Genomic DNA, 20,719 nt, shown 5'->3' with positions numbered 1-20,719 from the left:
GTATTAATAAAAATGGTTACAGAAAGGTATCAGTGCTCTTTTGGTAGGGGGGAGAGGATGCTTAGGCCAAAGATAATTCTCCACAATAGAAGAAAAACATTTTCTAAAATTATGCCACCTCTCGAATGTTGACAAGTAACTTTAGATTGAAAGACACTGAAATTAAGAATAAAATAATTAAATGGGTTAGTAACTATTTGGAACAGAAGCAAAATACTGTGGATGCTGGAAATCTGAAATAAAATAGAAAATGCTGGAAATACTCAGCAGGTCTGTTGGTATCTATGGAAAGAGAAACAGTTCATGTTTCAAGTTGATGACCTTTCATCAGAACTGGGAAAGGCTATCAGCTTGAAACGTGAACTCTATTGCTCTGCACAGATGCAGCTGGACCTGCTAAGTATTTCCAGCATTTTCTGTTTTATTAACAATTAATTGCGTCAGATAAAGGACGGCTTTGGTTCATCGGACCTCACACTTCCAGAATATCACTTAGAACTCCTAAATTAAGAAATATTCTTCTGTAGCAGAATGCTCCCCTCCCACAAACCTTGTGGATGCTAGGAGCTATTGCTTTTCCTTCTGTCTGTCAAACACAAGCTCACCAATCACTCGAGGAGGACTGATAAACTAGTGTGCTTTTTTTTATTCAAAGGTTACAGTAGTACATACACACTGCTGGAGAACTCTTACTAGCGAGTCTTACTAGGCCAGCTAACACATTCCAACTACTGTCACGTGACAGATGACATCGTATCCGAAGGTAAAAGCAAATACTGCAGATGCTAGAAATCTGAAATAAAAACAGAAAATGCTGGAAAAGCTCAGCAGGTCTGGCAGCATCTGTGGAGAGAGAAACAGAGTTAATGTTTCAAGTCCGTATGACTCTTCTTCAGAGCTAAAGAAAAGTAGAAATATGATGGATTTTATACTGTTTAAGAGGGGGTGGAAGCAGGTGGAACGAGATAGAAGGTCAGGGGTAGGTGACAGCTAAGGAGAGATGACAAAGATGTCATTGACACAAGTCAAAGGGAGTGTTAATGGTAGTGGTAAAGGGTAAAGGTGGCGAAGGTGTTAATAGCAGAACAAGGGTCAGCACTCCGTGAAAGCAAGACGTAAAAATAAGTGGCAGATGGCCCTGTGGGGTCTGGGGATAAAGGGTTTAAAAATGAATAAATAAAGGAATAAAATAACGTTTTTAAAAAAGTATATATATATATAAATAAATATATAGGCAAGTAAATAATAATAAAAGATTGGATAAAAAAAGGAGTCAAGAGGGAGGGGAGAGTTCATGGTCTGAAGTTGTTGAACTCAATGTTAAGTCCAGAAGACTGTAAAGTGCCTAATCGGAAGATAAAGTGCTCTTCCTCCAGTTTGCATTGGGCTTCACTGGAACATTGCAGCAAGCCAAGGACAGACATGTGGGTACGAGAGCAGGTGGTGTGTTGAAATGGCAAGCAACAGGAAAGTCTGGGTCATGCTTGCAGACTGAGTGAAGGTGTTCCGTCCAGTCTGCATTTAGTCTCCCCAGTGTAGAGGGGACCGCATTGGAAGCAGCGAATACAGTAGACCAAATTGAAGGAGGTGCAAGTGAAGCACCGCTTGACCTGAAAGGAGCATTTGGACCTACTTCTTGTACGGGATGATGTCTGCACCAGCCAGAAACAGATCCAGTTCTCGCTGTAGGGTTCCCATAGTTGCATATGCCGCTGTGAAACTATGGGAGACTATGAGGTTAGAAGCTGTGGAAGGAAGGTCTCCAGAGGAAGTGAGGTCAGTGACAGCCCTGGAAACAATGGTTTATGTTCGCTGGCGGGATCATGGATATCATATTCTGTCTGATGACGCATACAAATTATGGACCTACCCACTTAAAGAATACTACAACAGGAGCCATTCTAAAGCTTACTTTGGTTACAAAACTTATAGTTCAGAAGAATATTATTTTTGATAATAATGGAGCTATTATCAGGTCAGTTTTTAAAAATATTAAATTTAATATTAAATTAATAAATTTAAATGTTAACATTTCTCCATATATTAATGGATTTAAACATATGAAACTATGGAACCCTACAGCGAGAACTGGATCTATTTCTGGGTGGTGCAGACATCATCCCGTATAAAAAGCAGGTACTATATTTCATTAAACAGGGCCGGAGCAGTCGCGTAGATTAGTATAGATTGTCTAAGGTGTGGGTGCAGCAAGGATTGGTCAGAGAAATATTCCAGATTTTCATTCTCCTCTCCCAAATGGCCTGGGTTTTAATCTGATCTCCATCTCTCCCAGCATGTTAATTGACTTTTGGATGGAGTTGGCGACATATATATTGTGATGCACAAGGCAAATGTGTGGCACAGCGCATCTGGATCTGCAGAAAGAATCTTAAATACATTCTTAGAACATTATGCATTTTAAATAAACGGAATTATGAATCTAGTTTCAAAAACATACTGAAGGTTGTCACATAACAAAACATAAAGCAGTTCACTCACCTACAGTATACCAGCTAGCATCTGTCAGTTTATTGATGGCAGCCTCCTGGTAAGAGCCATCAGACCCTTTCACTTCCACTGATGCTCCAATCTGAATCAGAATACAAAGCATTTTGAAACAAAAATAAACATCCCATGTGAATCTTACAATGCACCCATCAGATGTAAAGTGGTGCAATCCAAATATGATAAAGTAATGCATACAATCTGTGAAGAATAAGTCCAGACAGGAACTATAGAAATAAGACAGATTACCACCTTCCAAGGTGGTAATAATTCCAAGAATTATTTTATATTATCAAGGTTTCATCACTAACGTACTGCCTGTGTCAATCATCATGAAAAGAGATGCTTGTCAACTTGCATAAGGAAGAAATAACTGGATTAAAATGAATCAGTGTTGTAGGAAGCATGTATTTCCTTGCAAGATTACTTGTAATATTTTAAAGGAAGGATGATGTATGACATTAATGCTAAGGTAAAATTTCTGGGAATTGTACAAGAATAGCTCATGTCTTAGGAGGTCTTGTGGCACAGTGGGTAGTATCCCTGCCTCTGAGCCAGAAGCTCCCAGTTCAAGTTCCACTCCTGGATCTGATGGCATGGGAAGGTGCATTCATAATGTGGCCAAAATAGGCTAAGTATCAACCTGTAAATCTTTTCATCATATGCCAATGGCAGGCAGTAAAGAGTGGGAGAGGTCTAGGCCCAGCCTCTTCAGAACTTCGTCAATTACCTTCCTTCCATCATAAGGTCAGTTCAAGTGGGGATATTTGCTGATGATTGCACAATGTTCAGCACCATTTGCGACTACTCAGATACTGGAACAATCCATGTCCAACTGCAGCAAGGCCTGGACGATATCCAGGTTTGGGCTGACAGGTGGCAAGTAACATTTGCGCAATTACCATCTCCAACAAGAGAGAATCTAACCATCACCCCTTGACATTCAATGGCATTACCATCACTGAATCCCCCACTATCAACGTCCTAGGGATTTCCATTAATCAGAAGCTGAACTGGACTAGCCATATATACACTATGGCTACAAGAGCAAGTCAGAAGCTAGAAATTCTGCGATGAGTAACTCACCTCCCGACTCCCCAAAGCCTGTCCACCATCTACAAGGCACAAGTCATGAGTGTGATGGAATACTCTTCACTTGCCTGGATGAGTGCAGCTCCAACAACACTCAGGAAGCTCTGCAAGAACTCACCAAGGCTCCTTAGACAGCAACATCCAAACCCATGACCACTACCATCTAAAAAGACAAGAGCAGTAGACATTTGGGAACACCACCACCACCTAAGTTTCCCTCCAAGCCAATCACCATCCTGACTTGGAAATATATCGCCATTCTTTCCCTGTCGCTGGGTCAAAATCCTGGAACTCCCTCCCTAACAGCACTGCAGGTGTACCTACTCCATATGGACTGTAACGGTTCAAGAAGGCAGCTCACCACTACCTTTTCAAGGACAATTAGCGATGGGCAATAAATGCTGGCCTAGCCAGGGACGCCCACATCCCATAAATGAATAAAAAAATAAATTCCTGATCAGCTAAAAGGTGGAAAAAAAATTGGAGCATCTATGATCACTATTCATAGCTCTGGACTACAACATTCATGTAAAAGTGCATGTTGCCACAGCAACTTGGACTCCTTAGGAGCTCAGTTGACCAGACGCCCAATGTGGATCAGATTGGTACCAGCTGCACGGGGTTCGGTCCCCATTCCTGCTGGGGCGGGTTTGGGACCTGCCTCCTGCCCCACCGGTAGTGGGGGTCATGGTGCTGTGGGTCAGACTTGCCTTCAGGCAGAGAGCTGAAGAGGAAAAAGCAGAAAGCTCATGTCTATGATCCCACACTTGTATACTTCTTCATCTTCGCCACAAAATTAAAAGACACAACATAGATTAAGCATTTTCGAATAAAAATCAGGCAGGTTTGTTTTAAAAGTAACATTCCACCAATTTATTATGTCAGCTCTCAGCCAAAACTGACCCCAAATAATTTTAACACCAATCTTTACATTTCTAAATTGTGACACCGTTTTGAGACTGTTGCAAACAGCAAAGTGTCATTGGAAGATATTGTCCTGGCTATTGTACCGAACTGGTCCAACCTAAACTTCAAACCTGCCAATCTGTCAGCCGTAGCCCAATCCCTGCATTGGCTAGCAGCAGTGGGTTAATCAAGCTCAACACCATCTAGGACAAAGGAGCCCACTTGATTGGCACTAAATTCGTCTCGTTAAACAACCATTCCTTCCACCACCAGTGCACTCTGGCTGCAGAATGTACCATCTATAAAAGATGCACCGCAGCAACTTGCCAAAGCTTTTTAGAATGCATCTCCTAAACCCAGGATCTTTACTATCTAGAAGGACAAGGGCAGCAAGCGCATGAGAACATCAGCACCTCCAATTCCTCCTTCAAATCACACGCCATCTTGACGTGGAAATATATCACTATTTCTTCATTGTTGCTTTGGTACTTTGGGAGTACCTTTGCCACACAGACTGCAGGGATACAAGGTGGCGGCTCACCATCACCTTCTCGAGGGCAATTAGGGATGGACAATACATTCTGTCCTTGCCAGCGAGGTCCACATCCCATGAATGAATTAAAAACATCCTGCTGGTGAGTCTTGGTAACATGCGGCTTATGAAAGAGCAAAAGAGGAATTCTGCTCAAACTTTTTCTTCCTGAAGTTGGCTTGATTTCACCCGTCTCCCTTTGCCTTAATAGCTCTCTCAGGAAGTAACATTTCTAACAGCTGGGAAGGTATTGTTGCCCAGGGCGAGCACTGATGTACGTGATGGTCTTCCCTGGCCCTGCTTTATTATATCTTTATAACTTACAATCTTACTTCTTTAACCATAGAACCACAGGAAATTTACGGCACAGAAAGAGGCCATTCAGCCCGTGACTGCGCTGGCCATAAAAAGAGAAAAACGACACTAGCCACTCATTTTTAATCCCACTTTCCAGTACCTGGTCTGTAGCCTTGTGGGTTACAGCACTTCAGATGCAGATCCAAGTGTCTTTTGAGCTGAGAGTTTCAGCCTCAACCACCGATTTAGACAGTGAATTCCAGGCACCCACCACACTCTGGGTGAAAGTTTGTCCTCATGTCCCTCCTAATCCCTCTACCAATCACCTTAAATCTGGTAATTGATCGCTCAGTTAGGGCAAATAAGTCTATTCTATCTACCCTATCTAGGCCCCTCAATTTTGTACACCTCAATTAGGGCACCCCTCAGCCTCCTCTGTTCTAAGGAAAACAACTCTAGCCTATCCAATCTTTCTTCATAGCTGCAATTTTCAAGCCCTGGCAGCATTCTTGTAAATCTCCTCTGTACTCTCTCCACAGCAATTATGACCTTCCTAACTGTACTCAAAATTCCAGCTGTGACCTAACCAATATTTTATATAGTTCCAGCATTACATCCCTGCTTTTGTATTCAATACCTCATCCAACAAAGGAAAGTATTGCAAGTACTTTCTTTACCACCTTATCCACCTGTCCTGCCATCTTCAAGGACCTGTGGACATGTACTCCAAGGTCTCTCACTTCCTCAACCCTTCTCAATATCCTCCCATTTATTGAGTATTCCCTTGCTTTGTTTGCCCTCCCCAAATGCATTACCTCACACTTCTCTGGACTGAATTCCATTTGCCACTTCTCCGCCCACTCAACCAAACCATTGATATCATCCTGGAGACAACAGCTGTCCTCTTCACTATCAACTACACGGTCAATTTTTGTGTCATCTGCAAATTTCCCAATCATGCCACCCACATTTAAGTCCAAATCATTAATATATATGACAAACAGCAAGGGCTCCAACACTGAGCCATGTGGGACGCCACTGGAAACTACTTGCCACTCGCAAAAACATCCATCAACCATTACCCTTCATTTCCTACTACTGAACTAATTTTGGATCCAACTTGTCACCTTACCCTGTATCCCATGGGATCTCACTTTTCTGACCAGTCTGCCATGTTGGACCTTGTCAAATGCCTTCCTAAAATCCAATAATTTTCCCATCACCAAAATCGGGCTGACTGGCCTATAATTATCTTGCCTACCCCTCGCACCCTTTTAAAATATTGGTACAATGCTTGCAGACCTCCAATCCTCTGGTACCTCGCCTGTATCTAGTGAGGATTGGAAAATGATCCTCAAGGCATCCGCTATTTCCTCCCTGGCTTCCTTTAACAACCTGGGATACAATCCATCTGGCCCTGGTGATTTATCCACCTTCAAGGATGCCAGTCCCTTCAGTACTTCCTCTCTCACTGTGTTTATTGTCTCTAATATTTCGCACTCATCCTCTTTAACTAGAATGTCTGCATCATCCCTCTCCTTAGTGAAGACAGAGACAAAGTGCTCATCTAGAACCTTGCCCACACCTTCAGCATCAACACACAAGTTACCATGTACATCTCTGAGAGGCCCTACCCTTTCCTTCGTTATCCTCTAGCTCTTAATGTACTGGGTTTCGTACTGGGTTTGGGTTTTCTTTGGTTTAACTTGCCAATATTTTTTTGGTATCCTCTCTTTGCTTTCTTAATTTCCATTTTTACTTCACTCCTGTACTTCTTATACTCTTCTAGGCTTTCTACAGTATTAAGCTTTCTGTGGCTGTCATAAGCTCTCTTTTTCTGCTTCATCTTACCCTTTAAGCTTTTGGATAACCAGGGGGCTCTAGATTGGGCAGTACCACCCTTTTTCTTTGTGCCGATATTTCCTCACTGTGCCTGTAGGATCTTGTTTTTGAATACCTCCCACTGATTTGACATTGTTTTCCCTTCTAGTAGCTATATCCAGTCCACTCTCACCAGCTGACCTCTCAGCTTTGTAAAATTTATCTTTCCCCAATTTAGAACTTTTACTCCTGTTCTATCTTTGTCCTTTTCCATAATTATGCTAAATTTAACTGTCACTCACCATCCTGACTTGGAAACATACCTCCGTTCCTTCCCTATCTCTGGGTCAAAATCCTGGAACTCCCTTCCTAACAGCATTCTGGGTGTACCTACACCACATGGACTGCAGCAATTCAAGAAAGCAGCTCACCACCATCTTCTCAAGGGCAACTAGGAATGGGCAATAAATGTTGGCCCAGCCAGCAAAGCCCACATCTCGTGAATGAATTAAAAAAAAATTATGGTCAATACCTCCAAAATAGTCCCCCACTGCTACTTCATCCACTTGCCCAGCTACATTTCCTAAGACTAAAAGTAAAATTGCACCCCATCATTGGGCTTGTTACACACTGACTGAAAAAGTTATCTTGAATGCAGTTCAAGAATTTTTTCTCTTTCAACTTTTCCCATGTTACACAGGGTCACCACAATGCTAGTTGACCACACCTTCAGATCAACCTTCCATTTTTTGGATTTGGTGGGTAGTTCTACAGCCAGATGTCCTTCTTGCCGCTAACCCTCCTCATTTATCCAGGCTGGGGACTGGCACCAATACACGCCAGCTTGCCTGCACCAGTGGCTCGGTTCTTTCATAGCCAACAATTCCTGGAGTGAGACTTGAACCCAGGGCCTTCTGGTTCAGGGGCAAGAGAGATACCCACTGAACCTCTCCAGGTCCCTACAACTTCTTCCTGACAAGGTGATAGAAAATTGCCGTTGCAATAAAATATCTTAATTCTGTAGAAATGTTGCTCATGAGCAGATGCCTCAGTTTGAGTGAACCGATTATGGTTGTGTTAATGCTTGGAAAAAAAATAAATTCTTTTAGCATCAGAGCAAGGCACTAGCAAATGAGCATAATCACATTAATGGGAGGTCTGTTGACATAGTTTGACACTATTTCTAAAATTGCCCTCCAACTGCCCACTTTAGGTAACATGATAATAGGAAGATCATTATGGAGATCAAATGAATAAAATGGAGAGAAGGTGGTGAGTGCACTCTGGAGCAAGTGAAAGTAAAATCACTGGCATGGTGGATCATGTATTGCTGCAAAGGACAAACATATCAAAACCACATTAATCTACGTCATGTAACCACATGAAGCAATTCTTCCATTAAGGAAAGGTAATAATTAACATGAGCCATTTTCTGCACATATCAATGAGTAACCAATCAGGTGACCCAATCACAGAATTCAACTGATACGGAATTCTATTCTGTAACTAGATCTCTTAATTAATTTTTCTTTCTAACCATAGCACGGATGCTCAAATTCTAAAGTAAAATAAAACACAGAAGCAGAAATCAAACTTGAGATTTAATCATTCATTAGATTTAATAATGATTGGTTTCACTTTCGCGTTTTTAGTCAATTTTCGAGTCACAAATGAGCATACTTGTATGTGATACAATATAGGGACATCTTTAGTGTACTCTTATGTTTCTGCTCTAAATTACAATACATTGCACAATTCCCGTTACTTCAACCATATGCCGATTATGAGTCACCTACAACAAGGAAAATATGTGTTTAACTAAAATTGCAGGTGGGGAAAAGGCAGTAGTAAAATACATCCGATCTGGTTCTTGATGACTACCAAATACCATAATGCAGAAGCCCAACATTATCACAAACCAGGTGAATCATTAAATAATATCTTCTGCAGATACTGTGTCACTCTGCTTGCAAACATCCCAAGGTCTATCAAAGTGATATATTTTTGTAGCACCAATTGGTCAGCAATGATTGAATTACATTCATAATTATTTGTAAATTGTTGTTTGGTTATACAGAACTTGAGTATTCCTGAAAAACTGAAAGCACGTCTACTTGATCTAGCGTATGCGTATTGTGGGATACCGATCGACTTGGTTGATTTCCACATGCAACACGAATGTCTGGTGGTGCTGAGAGGCCTCAAGGCCAACCCATACATACACATCTGGAAACACAACAAAGGGACTAGAATAGTCATCCTTAAAAAGTGTCACTATAACAAGAAAATGCATGCCATTCTTAATGACGGGTCCAAGTTCATATCCATTGAACCAACTGCTAAGCATGGCCAGACAGCCCTGCTCGAAAGTAGGTTACGAAAACGCTTGTTGGATTTGTGTAAGGGTAATGAGCTGCTGGGTGGTATATGAGATAGGATTCATCCTCACAGCTCACTGTTTCCGCCTATGTATGGGCTGCCAAAGACACACAAAAGTGATGTCTCTTTACACCATATCTTATCTATGGCTGGCTCTGTACAATGTGAACTGGCCAAATGGTTGAGCGAGTTACTACAATCAGTTCTGAGCAAGTTTTCCACATACACGGTAAAGGGTTCCTTCACATTTGCAAAGACCAATACAGGACTTGCATATCAATAGCAATGCCATGTCCATGTCCTTGTTTGGCACTGCTAGCCTATTCACCAATGTACCGCTCAAGGAAGCTATAGACATTTGCACTGTCATTATGACGATCTAGACAGGCCGCCATTGTCTGAATCTGTATTCTTTGAACTTAAGAACTCAGCACTCGTGCAGAGAATTTAGTTTTAATGATACTGTGTATGCGCAAATAGATGGTGTTGTCATAGGATGCCCTCTAGGCCCAGCTCTCGCAAACATCTGTGTCGGTTTCCATGAGAAAAAGGTCTTCGACAGAAATTACCACTAACCTCCTACCCCTTTCATATTTCCGATACATTTGCTATATTTCAATCCTCTGCTGGACGTAAGAATTTCCTTGCACATCTTAATGGGCTCCATCCTACACTCAAATTCACCTTTGAAAGGAGTAATCAAATAAGCTCCCTTTCCTCGATGTGCCAGTTGAGAAATCTGCCAATGGGTTCTCGACTGCTGTCTATCGCAAGCCTACCTTCGCTGGTCACTATACGCATTTGGATTCCTACAGTTCCACACACTATAAGACTGGCGTTATTGGCAACCTTGGAAATAGGGCTTGAGCCATTTTCTTCCTGCTGAAATAGGTGCATCAAAGACATCCTGCGGGTAATAGCTACCCTGATCAGATCATCACTCACTCTACCTTGTGCAAACTCATGAATGGGCCTAAGGCCACCACTTTCTGCCCCACTAAGTGCTCAGTCTGCCTCAGATTACTCTGGAAGGGTAAGGTCTCTCAAAAATTTGAGCGACAGGTGAACATTTCACACTGCTATTATTATTAGTAGTTATTATTGTTGTATTACTGGTATTCCCCACTAACAGGAGGCTGCAAACAAGCCAAGAAGACATTCTGCCTACCACACAAATGAGTAATGTGGTATGAATGTGAACCAGTGCCTGTGAGATGCCAGGTATGTAAGCTGTACGTCCCAACAACTGGCAGATCATATCAAACAACACCTCTCTTCGGCTGTTCGCAACAGGCCAAGTACTGAATGTACCCAACCAGCCCATGCTTGCAAAACTCAAAACATAGTGAACAACATGAGATGTAATTCCACGTTTGGTCGGCACTTGTTAGAAATCCTGATTGTGCCAAGAATTACACTTGACAACCAATTTAAGATTATCAGTCGGGCTCGCAGTGTGGCTCACTTATGCATGCCAGAAGCTACATATCTTAACAAACAGGGCACTGTCCTTTGCAGACAAGAGTAAGCATGTCCACGCATTGTGCCATTTTAAACTAAACAAAAGCTTGGGGGACAGCCATTCCCCATGGCAATGCCATGACCAGAGTCAACCTACCTGGTGTGAATTTAATTTAAGCAAAAGCTTCACAATTAAACGTTCCTTGGTGCATTCTCCAGAGCAACGCCTCCACCAATCACAGTCCACTTGCCAACCAATCAGCAATCTCTTCTCATGCAGATTAAATTGTTGCGAATCTGTCCTGATGACTGCAAGATGAAAAGCTTCAACAGCGTGTCTCTTTGTTGGAGGTCAATCATCTCAGTTCAAGGATATCACTGCAGGAGTTCCTCAGGGTAGTGTCCTAGGCCCAAACACCTTCAGCTGTTTCAGCAATGACCTTCCCTCCATCATAAGGTCAGAAGTGGGGATGTTCGCTGATAATTGCACAATGTTCAGTACCATTCGCAATTCCTCAGACACTGAAACAGTCCATGTCCAAATGCAATATTTCCAAATGCAATATCTAGGCTTGGGCTGACAAGTGGCAAGAAACATTTGTGCCACCCAAGTGCCAGGCAATGACCATCTCTAACAAGAGAGAATCTAATCATAGCCCCTTGATATTCAATGGCATTACCATCACTGAATTCCCCCACTAACAACATCCTGGGGGTTACCCTTGTCCAGAAACTGAACTGGGCTAGCCATATAAATCTGTGGCTACAAGAGCAGGTCATTGGCTAGGAATCCTGCAGTGGGTAATGCACCTCCTGACTCCCCAAAGCTTGTCCACCATCTACAAGGCACAGGTCAAGTTTGTGAAGGAATACTCTCCACTTGCCTGGATGACTGCAGCTCCAACGGCACTCAAGAAGCTTGACACCGTCCAGGACAAAGCAGCCCATTTGATTGGCACCCCATCCACAAACATTTACTGCCTCTACCACCAACGCACAGTAGCAGCAGTGTACACCATCTACAAGATGCACTGCAGGAATTCACCAAGGCTCCTTAGACAGCACCTTCCAAACTCACGACCACTACCATCTAGAAGGACAAAGCCGGCAGACATCACCACCTGGAAGATCCCCTCCGAGCCACACACCATCCCAACTTGGAAATACATGGCCGTTCCTTCAATGTCACAGGGTCAAAATCCTGGAACTCCCTCCCCAACAGCGCTGTGGATGTACCTACACCACATGGACTGCAGAGGTTCAAGAAGGCAGCTCACTTTCTCAAGAGCAATTAGGGATGGGCAATAAACGCTGGCCTCGCCAGCGACACCCACATCCCATGAACGAGTAAAAATCCCACGCCCTTGGAAAACCAAATATAAAATTTAGTAGGTAGAAAAGATTCCTCATCCGACATGCAACCACTATGATCTGCTTTCTCAGCATTGTTCAAAGACCCCTTTTTAAATAGGCAACCAGTTATTTTATAAATGCATATCACAATTTGTCTCACATAATGCAAGTCTGAGTCAAGAACAGGTCGCACAGTGCACTGTGACCTCTCCAGTCTGGAAATCCAAAATCTGGAAACAGAAGTTGTCTGGAATTTTTATGTAGCTGAGGGGTTTGCAGAGATGACTTTTGGGATCTCAAGCTCCCCCTTTTCCGAGGCAGAAATGGTGACCATGGAGGAAAAATAACCAGTCCGGAGGCTCTGGTGGGACAGTCTTTGACCCACTGGATCAATGTTACCAAAAGCAAGGGGTGGACGGTGAGCCCAAAGTGCTCTTTGACCTTAGAAAACACTATAAATAGTAAGTGATGAGAGGGCCCAGGATGTTTGTACGCCAACTTGGTGCAGGCAGAGGCAGGAAAGTGTGACTCAGGGACTGACTGATATGTCCAGAGTGTGGGAAAAACTGAGAGGTCATGCAGCTAAGCCAGGAAGACTTGGTGGCTTCAAACTTTGCTATATTTCTGCTCCTGTCTGCCTGGTGAACACATTCCTTACCCCAAGCTGGCAATTCTGTTTCAAAAGTATTGACACTTGTCTATGTGTATATTTAAGTGAGAGAGAGAAAATAGGAAAATAGTTTGGAAAGCAGCGGTATAGAGGGTACGGATTAGTTAAGGACCTCGGATAAATGCAAAAGTCTTCAAATGTATACAGCAAGTTCCTGTTTTAAGTTGCCCTGTTTTAAGTTGCTCTGCTTTAATGTCAATTAACTAATAGTATTTGCGTTTCGTGTCGGAAGCTTCGTTTTAACCTAGTTTCCTGCCAGGTCTGACATAGGGTTGCATGAGCTGATTGACACCATTTTTTGTGCAGAGGTTGAGTAGGTTGGGTTTTCCTCACTGAAGTTTAGAAGAATGACAGGCGACCTTACTGAAACGTATAAGATTCTTAGGGGGCTTGACAGGGTAGATGCTGAGAGGTTGCTTCCCCTTGTGGGAGAGTCTATGAGCAGAGGGCATAATCTCAGAGTAAGGGGGTGCCCTTTTAAAACAGAGATGAGGAAGAATTTCTTCTCTCAGAAGGTAGTCAATCTGTGGGATTCTTTACCACAGAGGACTGTACAGCTGGGTCATTAAGTATATGCAAGGCTGAGATAGACAGATTTTTAATCAGTAAGGGAATCAAGGGTTCTGGGGAAAAGGCAGGAAAGTGGAGTTGACGATCTCCATGAGGTCAGCCATGATCTCATTGAATGGTGGAGCAGACTTGATGGGCCGAAATGCCTACTTCTGCTCCTACATCTTATGGTCTTATGGCCTTATAGCCTCTCCCGCTCCCTGACCCTCCTGGTCACCACCGACCTTCCCTCTCACCGACCCACCAAGTCACTGCCGACCTTTCTTCTCACAACCTTCCTTCTTACTGACCCTTCTGGTCAATGCCAACCTCCCCCTCATCAATCCTTGTGGTTACTGTTGACCTTTCCTTTTGCCGACATTCCCTCTTGTTGACCTTCTCTCTTGGCAATCTTCTCTCTCACCAACCCTTCCAATTGCTGCTGACTTTTTCTCTCACCCACACACCCTCTTGCCAAACTTACCTCTCGCCCACCCTTCCAGTCACTGACAACATTCCTTCTTGCTAACCATCCCAGACGCTGCCAACCTTCCCTCTCGCTGACCCTTCCGGTCATTGCCGAGCTTCCTTCTTGCTGATCTTCTCTCTCGCTGAACCTCCCAATTGCTGCCGACCTTGCCTCTTGCTGTACCTCCCGGTCACTGCTGACCCTCACTCTTGCTGATCCTTCCGGTCATTGCCAACCTTCCCTCTTACTGATCCTCCCTCTTGTCCCCCTTTTAAGCTTGCAGCTTACCGCTGCAATCCAGCAACTCGAAACTGTTCTTCCTGCCTCTTGCCAGTCACCTCGCAAGACCTCACTCACAAAAAGGGTTCGGGGGAGGAAAGCAGTTTGCAGGAGCAGCACCAAGGTGGGGGAGGGGGTCTAAGCAAAAGGGAGGGTCGGCAAGCACAATCGGCGATGACTAAGAGGGCCGTCAAGCCGGAGGGTTGGGGAATGGGAGTGGCAGCAAGCCAGAGGGTCAGGGAGTAGGAGGGGCAACAAACTGAAGAGGCAGTAAGACAAGGGGTGGGGTCGCTGAACAGGAGAGAGGCAGGGAGTCGGAGGGTTGGCAAGCTGGAGGTGAGTACCAAAAGTCAGAATACTTTTTATATTTTGAAATTTATCTTACTTCAAACGTTATTTCATTTATTTTTTATTTTTCATTCACGGTATGTGGGCTTCGCTGGCTGGGCCAGCACATATTGCCCATCCCTAGTTGCCCTTTAGAAGATGGTGGCGAGCTGCCTTCTTGAACCACTGCAGTCCATGTGGTGTAGGTACACCCACAGTGCTGTTCGGAAGGGAGTTCCAGGGTTTTGACCCAGCGACAGTGAAGGTAAGGCAATATATTTCCAAGTCAGGATGGTGAGTGACTTGGAAGGGAACTTCCAGATGGTGGCGTTCCCATTATCTGCTGCCCATGTCCTTCTAGGATGTAGTGGTCATGGGTTTGGAAGGTGCTGTCTGAAGAGCCTTGGTGAATTCCTGCAGCACATCTTTTTTATCATTCATTCATGGGGTGTGGGCGTCGCTCGCTAGGCCAGCATTTATTACCCATCCCTTATTGCCTTTGTTCATTGCTGTGGATCTGGAGTCACATGTAGGCCAGACCAGGTAAGGACAGCAGATTTCCTTCCCTAAAGGACATTGGTAAACCAGTTGGGTTTTCACAAAATCGACAATGGTTTCACGGTCACCATTAGGCTTTTAATTCCAGATTTTTATTGAATTCAAATTCCAACATCTGCCATGGAGGGATTCAAACCCGGGTCCCCAAAGCATTACCCTGGGTCTCTGGATTACTAGTCCAGTGACAATACCACTATGCCATCGCCTCCCCCACAGATGATATACACTGCTGCTACTGTGCATCAGTGGTGGAGGGAGTGAATGTTTGTGGATGTGAATTTAGAACTATGGGAATTTCGCAATCTAAAGTATTTCAACTTACAGGGTATAATGTTTTCATGTTTTTTTCTGATGAGGAAAGTCCTACAGAACCTAGCTACAGTTTTTACATTGGTTATAAAGGAAAAACCTGATTCACTTATTGTTATTTCATTTAAGGTTGTACTTTTCAAGAATGCAGCTACATTGTTAAGCGAGCACTTACTGTTCTATGAATGCATTGGGATTTAAAGCCTTAAAAAGCATTTATAAAGAGGTGTATTGCTTAACTGTTGAAGATGCTCAATTTTATTCTGGACCCGACTGCATCAGCCCACATTTTCAAATGAATGGATTTGAAAATGTGCACTTCGATGTCTTAACACTAATTTTTGCCATATTTTATGTCTCAGGTACTTATTTATATCTGATTCACAAACTTGTAGTTAGGCATTCTAATGTTATTCTATAATCCATAAAATTCTGAAATCCAGGAATGCCTCGGTCTTAAGCATTCTGGGCTGAAGAGGTATTAAACAACTTGTACTTCTTAAATCTAACATTATACATGGGGAAATTGAGACTAAGTGGAGATTGGTGAGCACAGATGTGATAGGAGAGCAGGACTTAACAGTAGTGGCAATTTTGCATGAGTTGTAGTTTATATAAGGTAAATCTTGGGAGACTGGCAAAGAAAGCGCAGAGAAAGTCTGATGATAGGTTCATTTCTGCACCAATGTAAGCTTTAGCTTGGAGGAATTCAAGCAGAACATCAGTGAAAAGTAATACATACCCTTAATGGCCCTTTCACTTGGTCATCCTGGACAACTTGTGTAGAACTATCATGCTTAAAGATCACCTAGATAATATGACATAACAAAAGTAAACTTAGCATACTGAAACCTCCCCTCAACAAAGTATTATAGTAGGAGAAAAGTGGCTGAATAAAGGAATGGATTTCTGATGAACAGCAAGGAACATACCTTAACCTTTACCAGTCGCTTCACGGTCTTAATCTTTGCCTCACAGAAGGCACCACGGTACTTGGCACTGACATCTGTCCCCACTGTGAGATAGGCAGGCTCATCAGCTGCCTGTAAATTATAAAAACAATCAATCACAAGTCATAAATTAAGGCAAAGCAGATCCAATAAAGTGTAATGTGGAAAATCCAAAATTGGCCCAAATATGGAATTCTAGAATAAAATTAAAGCAAAAAGTCACATTTGACTCGAAACGTCAACTCTGTTTCTCTCGCCACGGATGCTGCCGGACCTGCTGAGTCATTCCAGAACTTCTTGTTTTTATTATGGAATTCAAGAATATGGTTTCCACTGACAATTCCATTGGTCAATGCATTGATAAATGGGAGACTGAGATGTAGAAAGATCCTAGGTCTGATCTTTGCTGCTAACTAAACCAACAGGAAGGAGGGCAGTACCCAATAATTGCTTTCAATGCTTCCAGGCTTGAACCAGGAAGCGGGAGGAAGAAAATGCACAGTTCCTACTATGTCGCTGAAAAATAAAAATGTGCCTTTGTCTTCCTATAATATATAAGTGGAAAAAATTCCTAACTCTTATTTGCAATACTTGAAAACAGAATTTGTGATCCCCATCTGACAGAAACATAATCTGCTGCTGTCAGTCTAGTTTTAGGGCACTTTAAAACTCTCTACTATTGGAATACAAATTCATGACTTTGTCCTCTGGCAACCCCATTTCCAGGCTGAATGAACAACAACTAGATGACGGTTACAGCATCCAAACAAGATTTCCCTGGTTTAATCAGAATACAGTGAAATCGCGGTGAGTCAAACTCAGATGACACAAAATTCCAGTTATGTCAAAGTCGTGAATCATTCCCAACAGCAGAATAGCAAATCCCATAGAACGACGCCCATGACGAGCCAAAGTTCCACACAGGTAACTCTGGGCTACCCGAAATTGTCTACGCTTGACATATGATGGCGCTAACCAGAGTGGAGTTAGACCACACAAAAGCGCGAAACCATGGGGCCCCAAAGAGGCTGATGACCCTTAAAAGTCCGGTGAATGCCTGCCCGTTCATCTTCCTGTCTCCCTAGCCAATGCCGCAAAGGCCGTAGAGATACTGCGGGATTTCATAGCATAAGAACATTGAAAAGTTGTTTGACTACATGGACGACATGGTGGACTGTATCGAGCACAAGCGAAGACAGCACGCTGAACAGAAGAAAGTGACAGAGATTTTTCTGGAGCTAACGAATGGCAATTTTCAATGCAAACCTCGGCCCTTTACTATGTCAGGTCATTGTAAGGTGTGAACAAATTGAATAAAGACTTTTTCACACACATTTACTGCTTTACGGTTTTTCATTTGGATATGAATCTGTTGCTTTAGACAGAGACTGCATTTGTAGGCATATCAGGTTACAAAGAGACGCATTCATGTGGGCATGGGGCCTCCTCAGCTATCATGAATCTCCGCTTAACACTAATTTGGAGGCAGTTCCCCTGGGATTTGACCCATCGAGATTTTACTCTAGTAATATTGTATGGCAGTCGAACATAAGCCACTTTCTGGAACTCAGGCACATCATGTCATGCAGCCAGTTTAACTACCCCCAGTTTTCACCTTACACCAAAAATTAACTACCCCCAGTTTTCGCCTTACACCAAATGCACAACGTACTTATTTATATTTTTAAAACTAGTTCTGCCTCTTTCTACCTTCATACAGTTACATAGGCTTTGCCACACCCGTAAATGGATAAAGCTAACATTCATGTCCAGGATCACACAAAACACAGAACCACTTGCATTAACATGATGCTTTTCATGACCAATGAACGTCTCAAAGCATTTTAGGGCCAATGAATGTGGTCACTGTGGTAATACAGGAAACACGGCAAACAATTTGCACACAGGAAGCTCCAATAACAGCAATGTAATAATGACCAGATAATCTGTACTTTTCATGTTGATTGAGTTTTAAACATTGATCTGGATGCTGAGGATAACTGCCCTGCTCTTCTTCAAGACAGTGCCATGATGTCTTTTATGTCCACCATTCAAGGAGAGGCAGGGACTTGGTCTAATGTCTCATCCAAATACAGCCCCTTGAACAGTACAGCACTCCGTGTGTTCTGAATGTTAGCCTTGATTTTTGTGCTGAAGTTTTGGAGCTTTACTTGAACCTGGAACTTCCTGGCTCAGAAGCAAGGGTGTTGCTCAGTGAGCCACAGCAAACAATTTATGACAGATCATGCAAGAGCTAAGAGATCCCACAACCAATGGATTTGATCTAAGCTCTGTGGCCCTACCACATTCAGTTGTCAATGGTGGTGGACAGTTAAACAACTAGCAGGAGGGGGTGGCTCCACAAATGTCCACATCCTCAATAATGGGAGAGCTCAGCACATCAATGCAAAGGACAAGCAACCACCTTCAGCAAGAAGTGCCAAGTAGATGATCTCAGCCCCTCCCCACCCCCACCGAGGTCCCCAGCATCACACTTACCAGTCTTCTGCCAATTCATTTCACTCTACGTGGTACCAAGAAATAGCTGAAGGCACTGGATACTCCCAAACGCTACGGTCCCTGATATGATTCCGCCAATAGTACTGAAGATTGTGCTCCAGAACTAGCTGTACCCCTTGCCAAGCTGTTCCAGTGCAGCTACAACACTGGCACCTACCCAGCAACGTGGAAAATTGCCCAAGAATGTGCTGCCCACAAAAAGTAGGACAAATCCAATTCAGTCATTTACCACCCCATCAGTCTACTCTCGATCATCAGCAAAGTGATGGAAGGGGTTGTTGACAGTGCTATGAAGCGACATTTGCACAGCAATAACCTGCTCACTGATGCTAATTTTGGGTTGCGCCAAGGCCACTCAGCCCCTGACCTCATTACAGTCTTGGTCCAAACATAGACAAAAGAGCTGAACTCCCGAGGTGAGTTGAGATTGACTGCCCTTGACATCAAGATAGCATTTGACAGAGTGTGGCATCAAGGAGCCCTGGCAAAACTGAAGTCAATGGGAATCACAGGGAAATCTCCCCACTGTATCACAAAACTATCACATTTTTCATAATATTACTGTGGGGTACTGTAAAGTAGACTTATGTTTGTGCGTGTGTGTGGCTGGTTCTGTCTGTGTGGCTGATTTTAAAAAATTAGAGACAGATAGACTGCAGGGTTGAAATTATCAACAGAGTAAGGTGTAAAAGGGCATTTGAAATGCTAATGAGTGAGCTAGGGTAAAGTCAGCAGATAGGGTGTGAATGAAAATTGCATTTTAAGATAAGTGGAGAGGTGTTTGGTTTTCAAAGAGACATGGTAGGATGTTTACAATTAACAAGACAAATAAAGCAGGTTATTACGTTGATTTTTCCCAAAAGTGCCAGCCATAATGACAACATTAAAGATTTTTATATTATGGGAAAGGTAAATTCCAAAGACATGGGGTAACAATGGGATTTACAGATTAAAGAGGAAGAAATATATTTAAGGAAGGATTGGAAGGCTATGGAGGTGTGGCTGTGCAAGATCTGATAGATGCAACCAAGTGAAACAGACTTGGGGAAAAGCCTCTAGCCACTTTGCAGAAATCTGCTGTTCTAGTAACCAAAGTTGTGTTAAAAGCCTTTGGAATTCCACTGTTGAGTGGGTGTGTGTGGTAATCTTGCTGGATTGTCTCTACAAATTTAAAATCTATTTTGGACTGTTGCCTTAAAGGGGGTGGGTAGTTGGGAGTTTGATTAACTAGCAATTTTGGGAACTGTTGTAATATTAAGTAACCATGTAATTGTAATCCTGTGTATATACTTTATTCTTTTCTTTTGTTAATAAATGTTTTAATTTAATTTTTAAAATCTCTTAAGATGTAAGCGGACTCATTATTTCTGAATTCAGTGCACAAACCTTCTCGTAATAAATACAAATAGCCAAAACCATTATGATAGCTTGGCCAAGTTTCCCTTGTGGAGTTGGTCAGCCTTGCAAATACCACCTGCCATATCTTAACAACTGGTTGGAGTCATACCTAACACAAAGGAAGATGGTTGTGGTTGTTGCAGGTCAATCATCTCAGTCCCAGGACGTCATTGCAGGAGTTCCTCAGGGCAGTATCCTAGGCCCAACCGTCTTCAGCTGCTTCATCAATGACCTTCCTTCCATCATAAGGTCAGAAGTAGGGGTGTTCACTGATGACTGCACAATGTTCAGAACCATTCGCAACTCCTCAGATACTGAAGCAGTCTGTGTCCATATGAAGCAAG

At 43.0% G+C, this 20,719-nt stretch overlaps 1 protein-coding gene across 5 annotated transcripts in view; it reads right to left on the bottom strand.

The window, feature by feature from the left end:
• The window catches only part of arid4a (AT-rich interactive domain 4A), a 125,412-nt gene that overhangs the window by 77,081 nt on the left and 27,612 nt on the right, over window positions 1-20,719 (bottom strand). For all 5 annotated transcript variants that reach the window (XM_078562703.1, XM_078562705.1, XM_078562704.1 and 2 more), the window contains exons 3-5: window positions 16,440-16,550; window positions 16,250-16,315; window positions 2,500-2,590 (exon numbers count right to left, since the gene is read on the bottom strand). In XM_078562703.1, coding sequence (XP_078418829.1) covers window positions 2,500-2,590; window positions 16,250-16,315; window positions 16,440-16,550 — 268 coding nt within the window. The remainder of the gene's footprint in view (window positions 1-2,499; window positions 2,591-16,249; window positions 16,316-16,439; window positions 16,551-20,719) is intronic.

The sequence above is a fragment of the Cetorhinus maximus genome, chromosome 18, assembly GCF_964194155.1.
Source record: "Cetorhinus maximus chromosome 18, sCetMax3.hap1.1, whole genome shotgun sequence".
NCBI classification, from domain to species: domain Eukaryota; kingdom Metazoa; phylum Chordata; class Chondrichthyes; order Lamniformes; family Cetorhinidae; genus Cetorhinus; species Cetorhinus maximus.
This window is presented reverse-complemented; position numbering and strand designations above follow the sequence as displayed.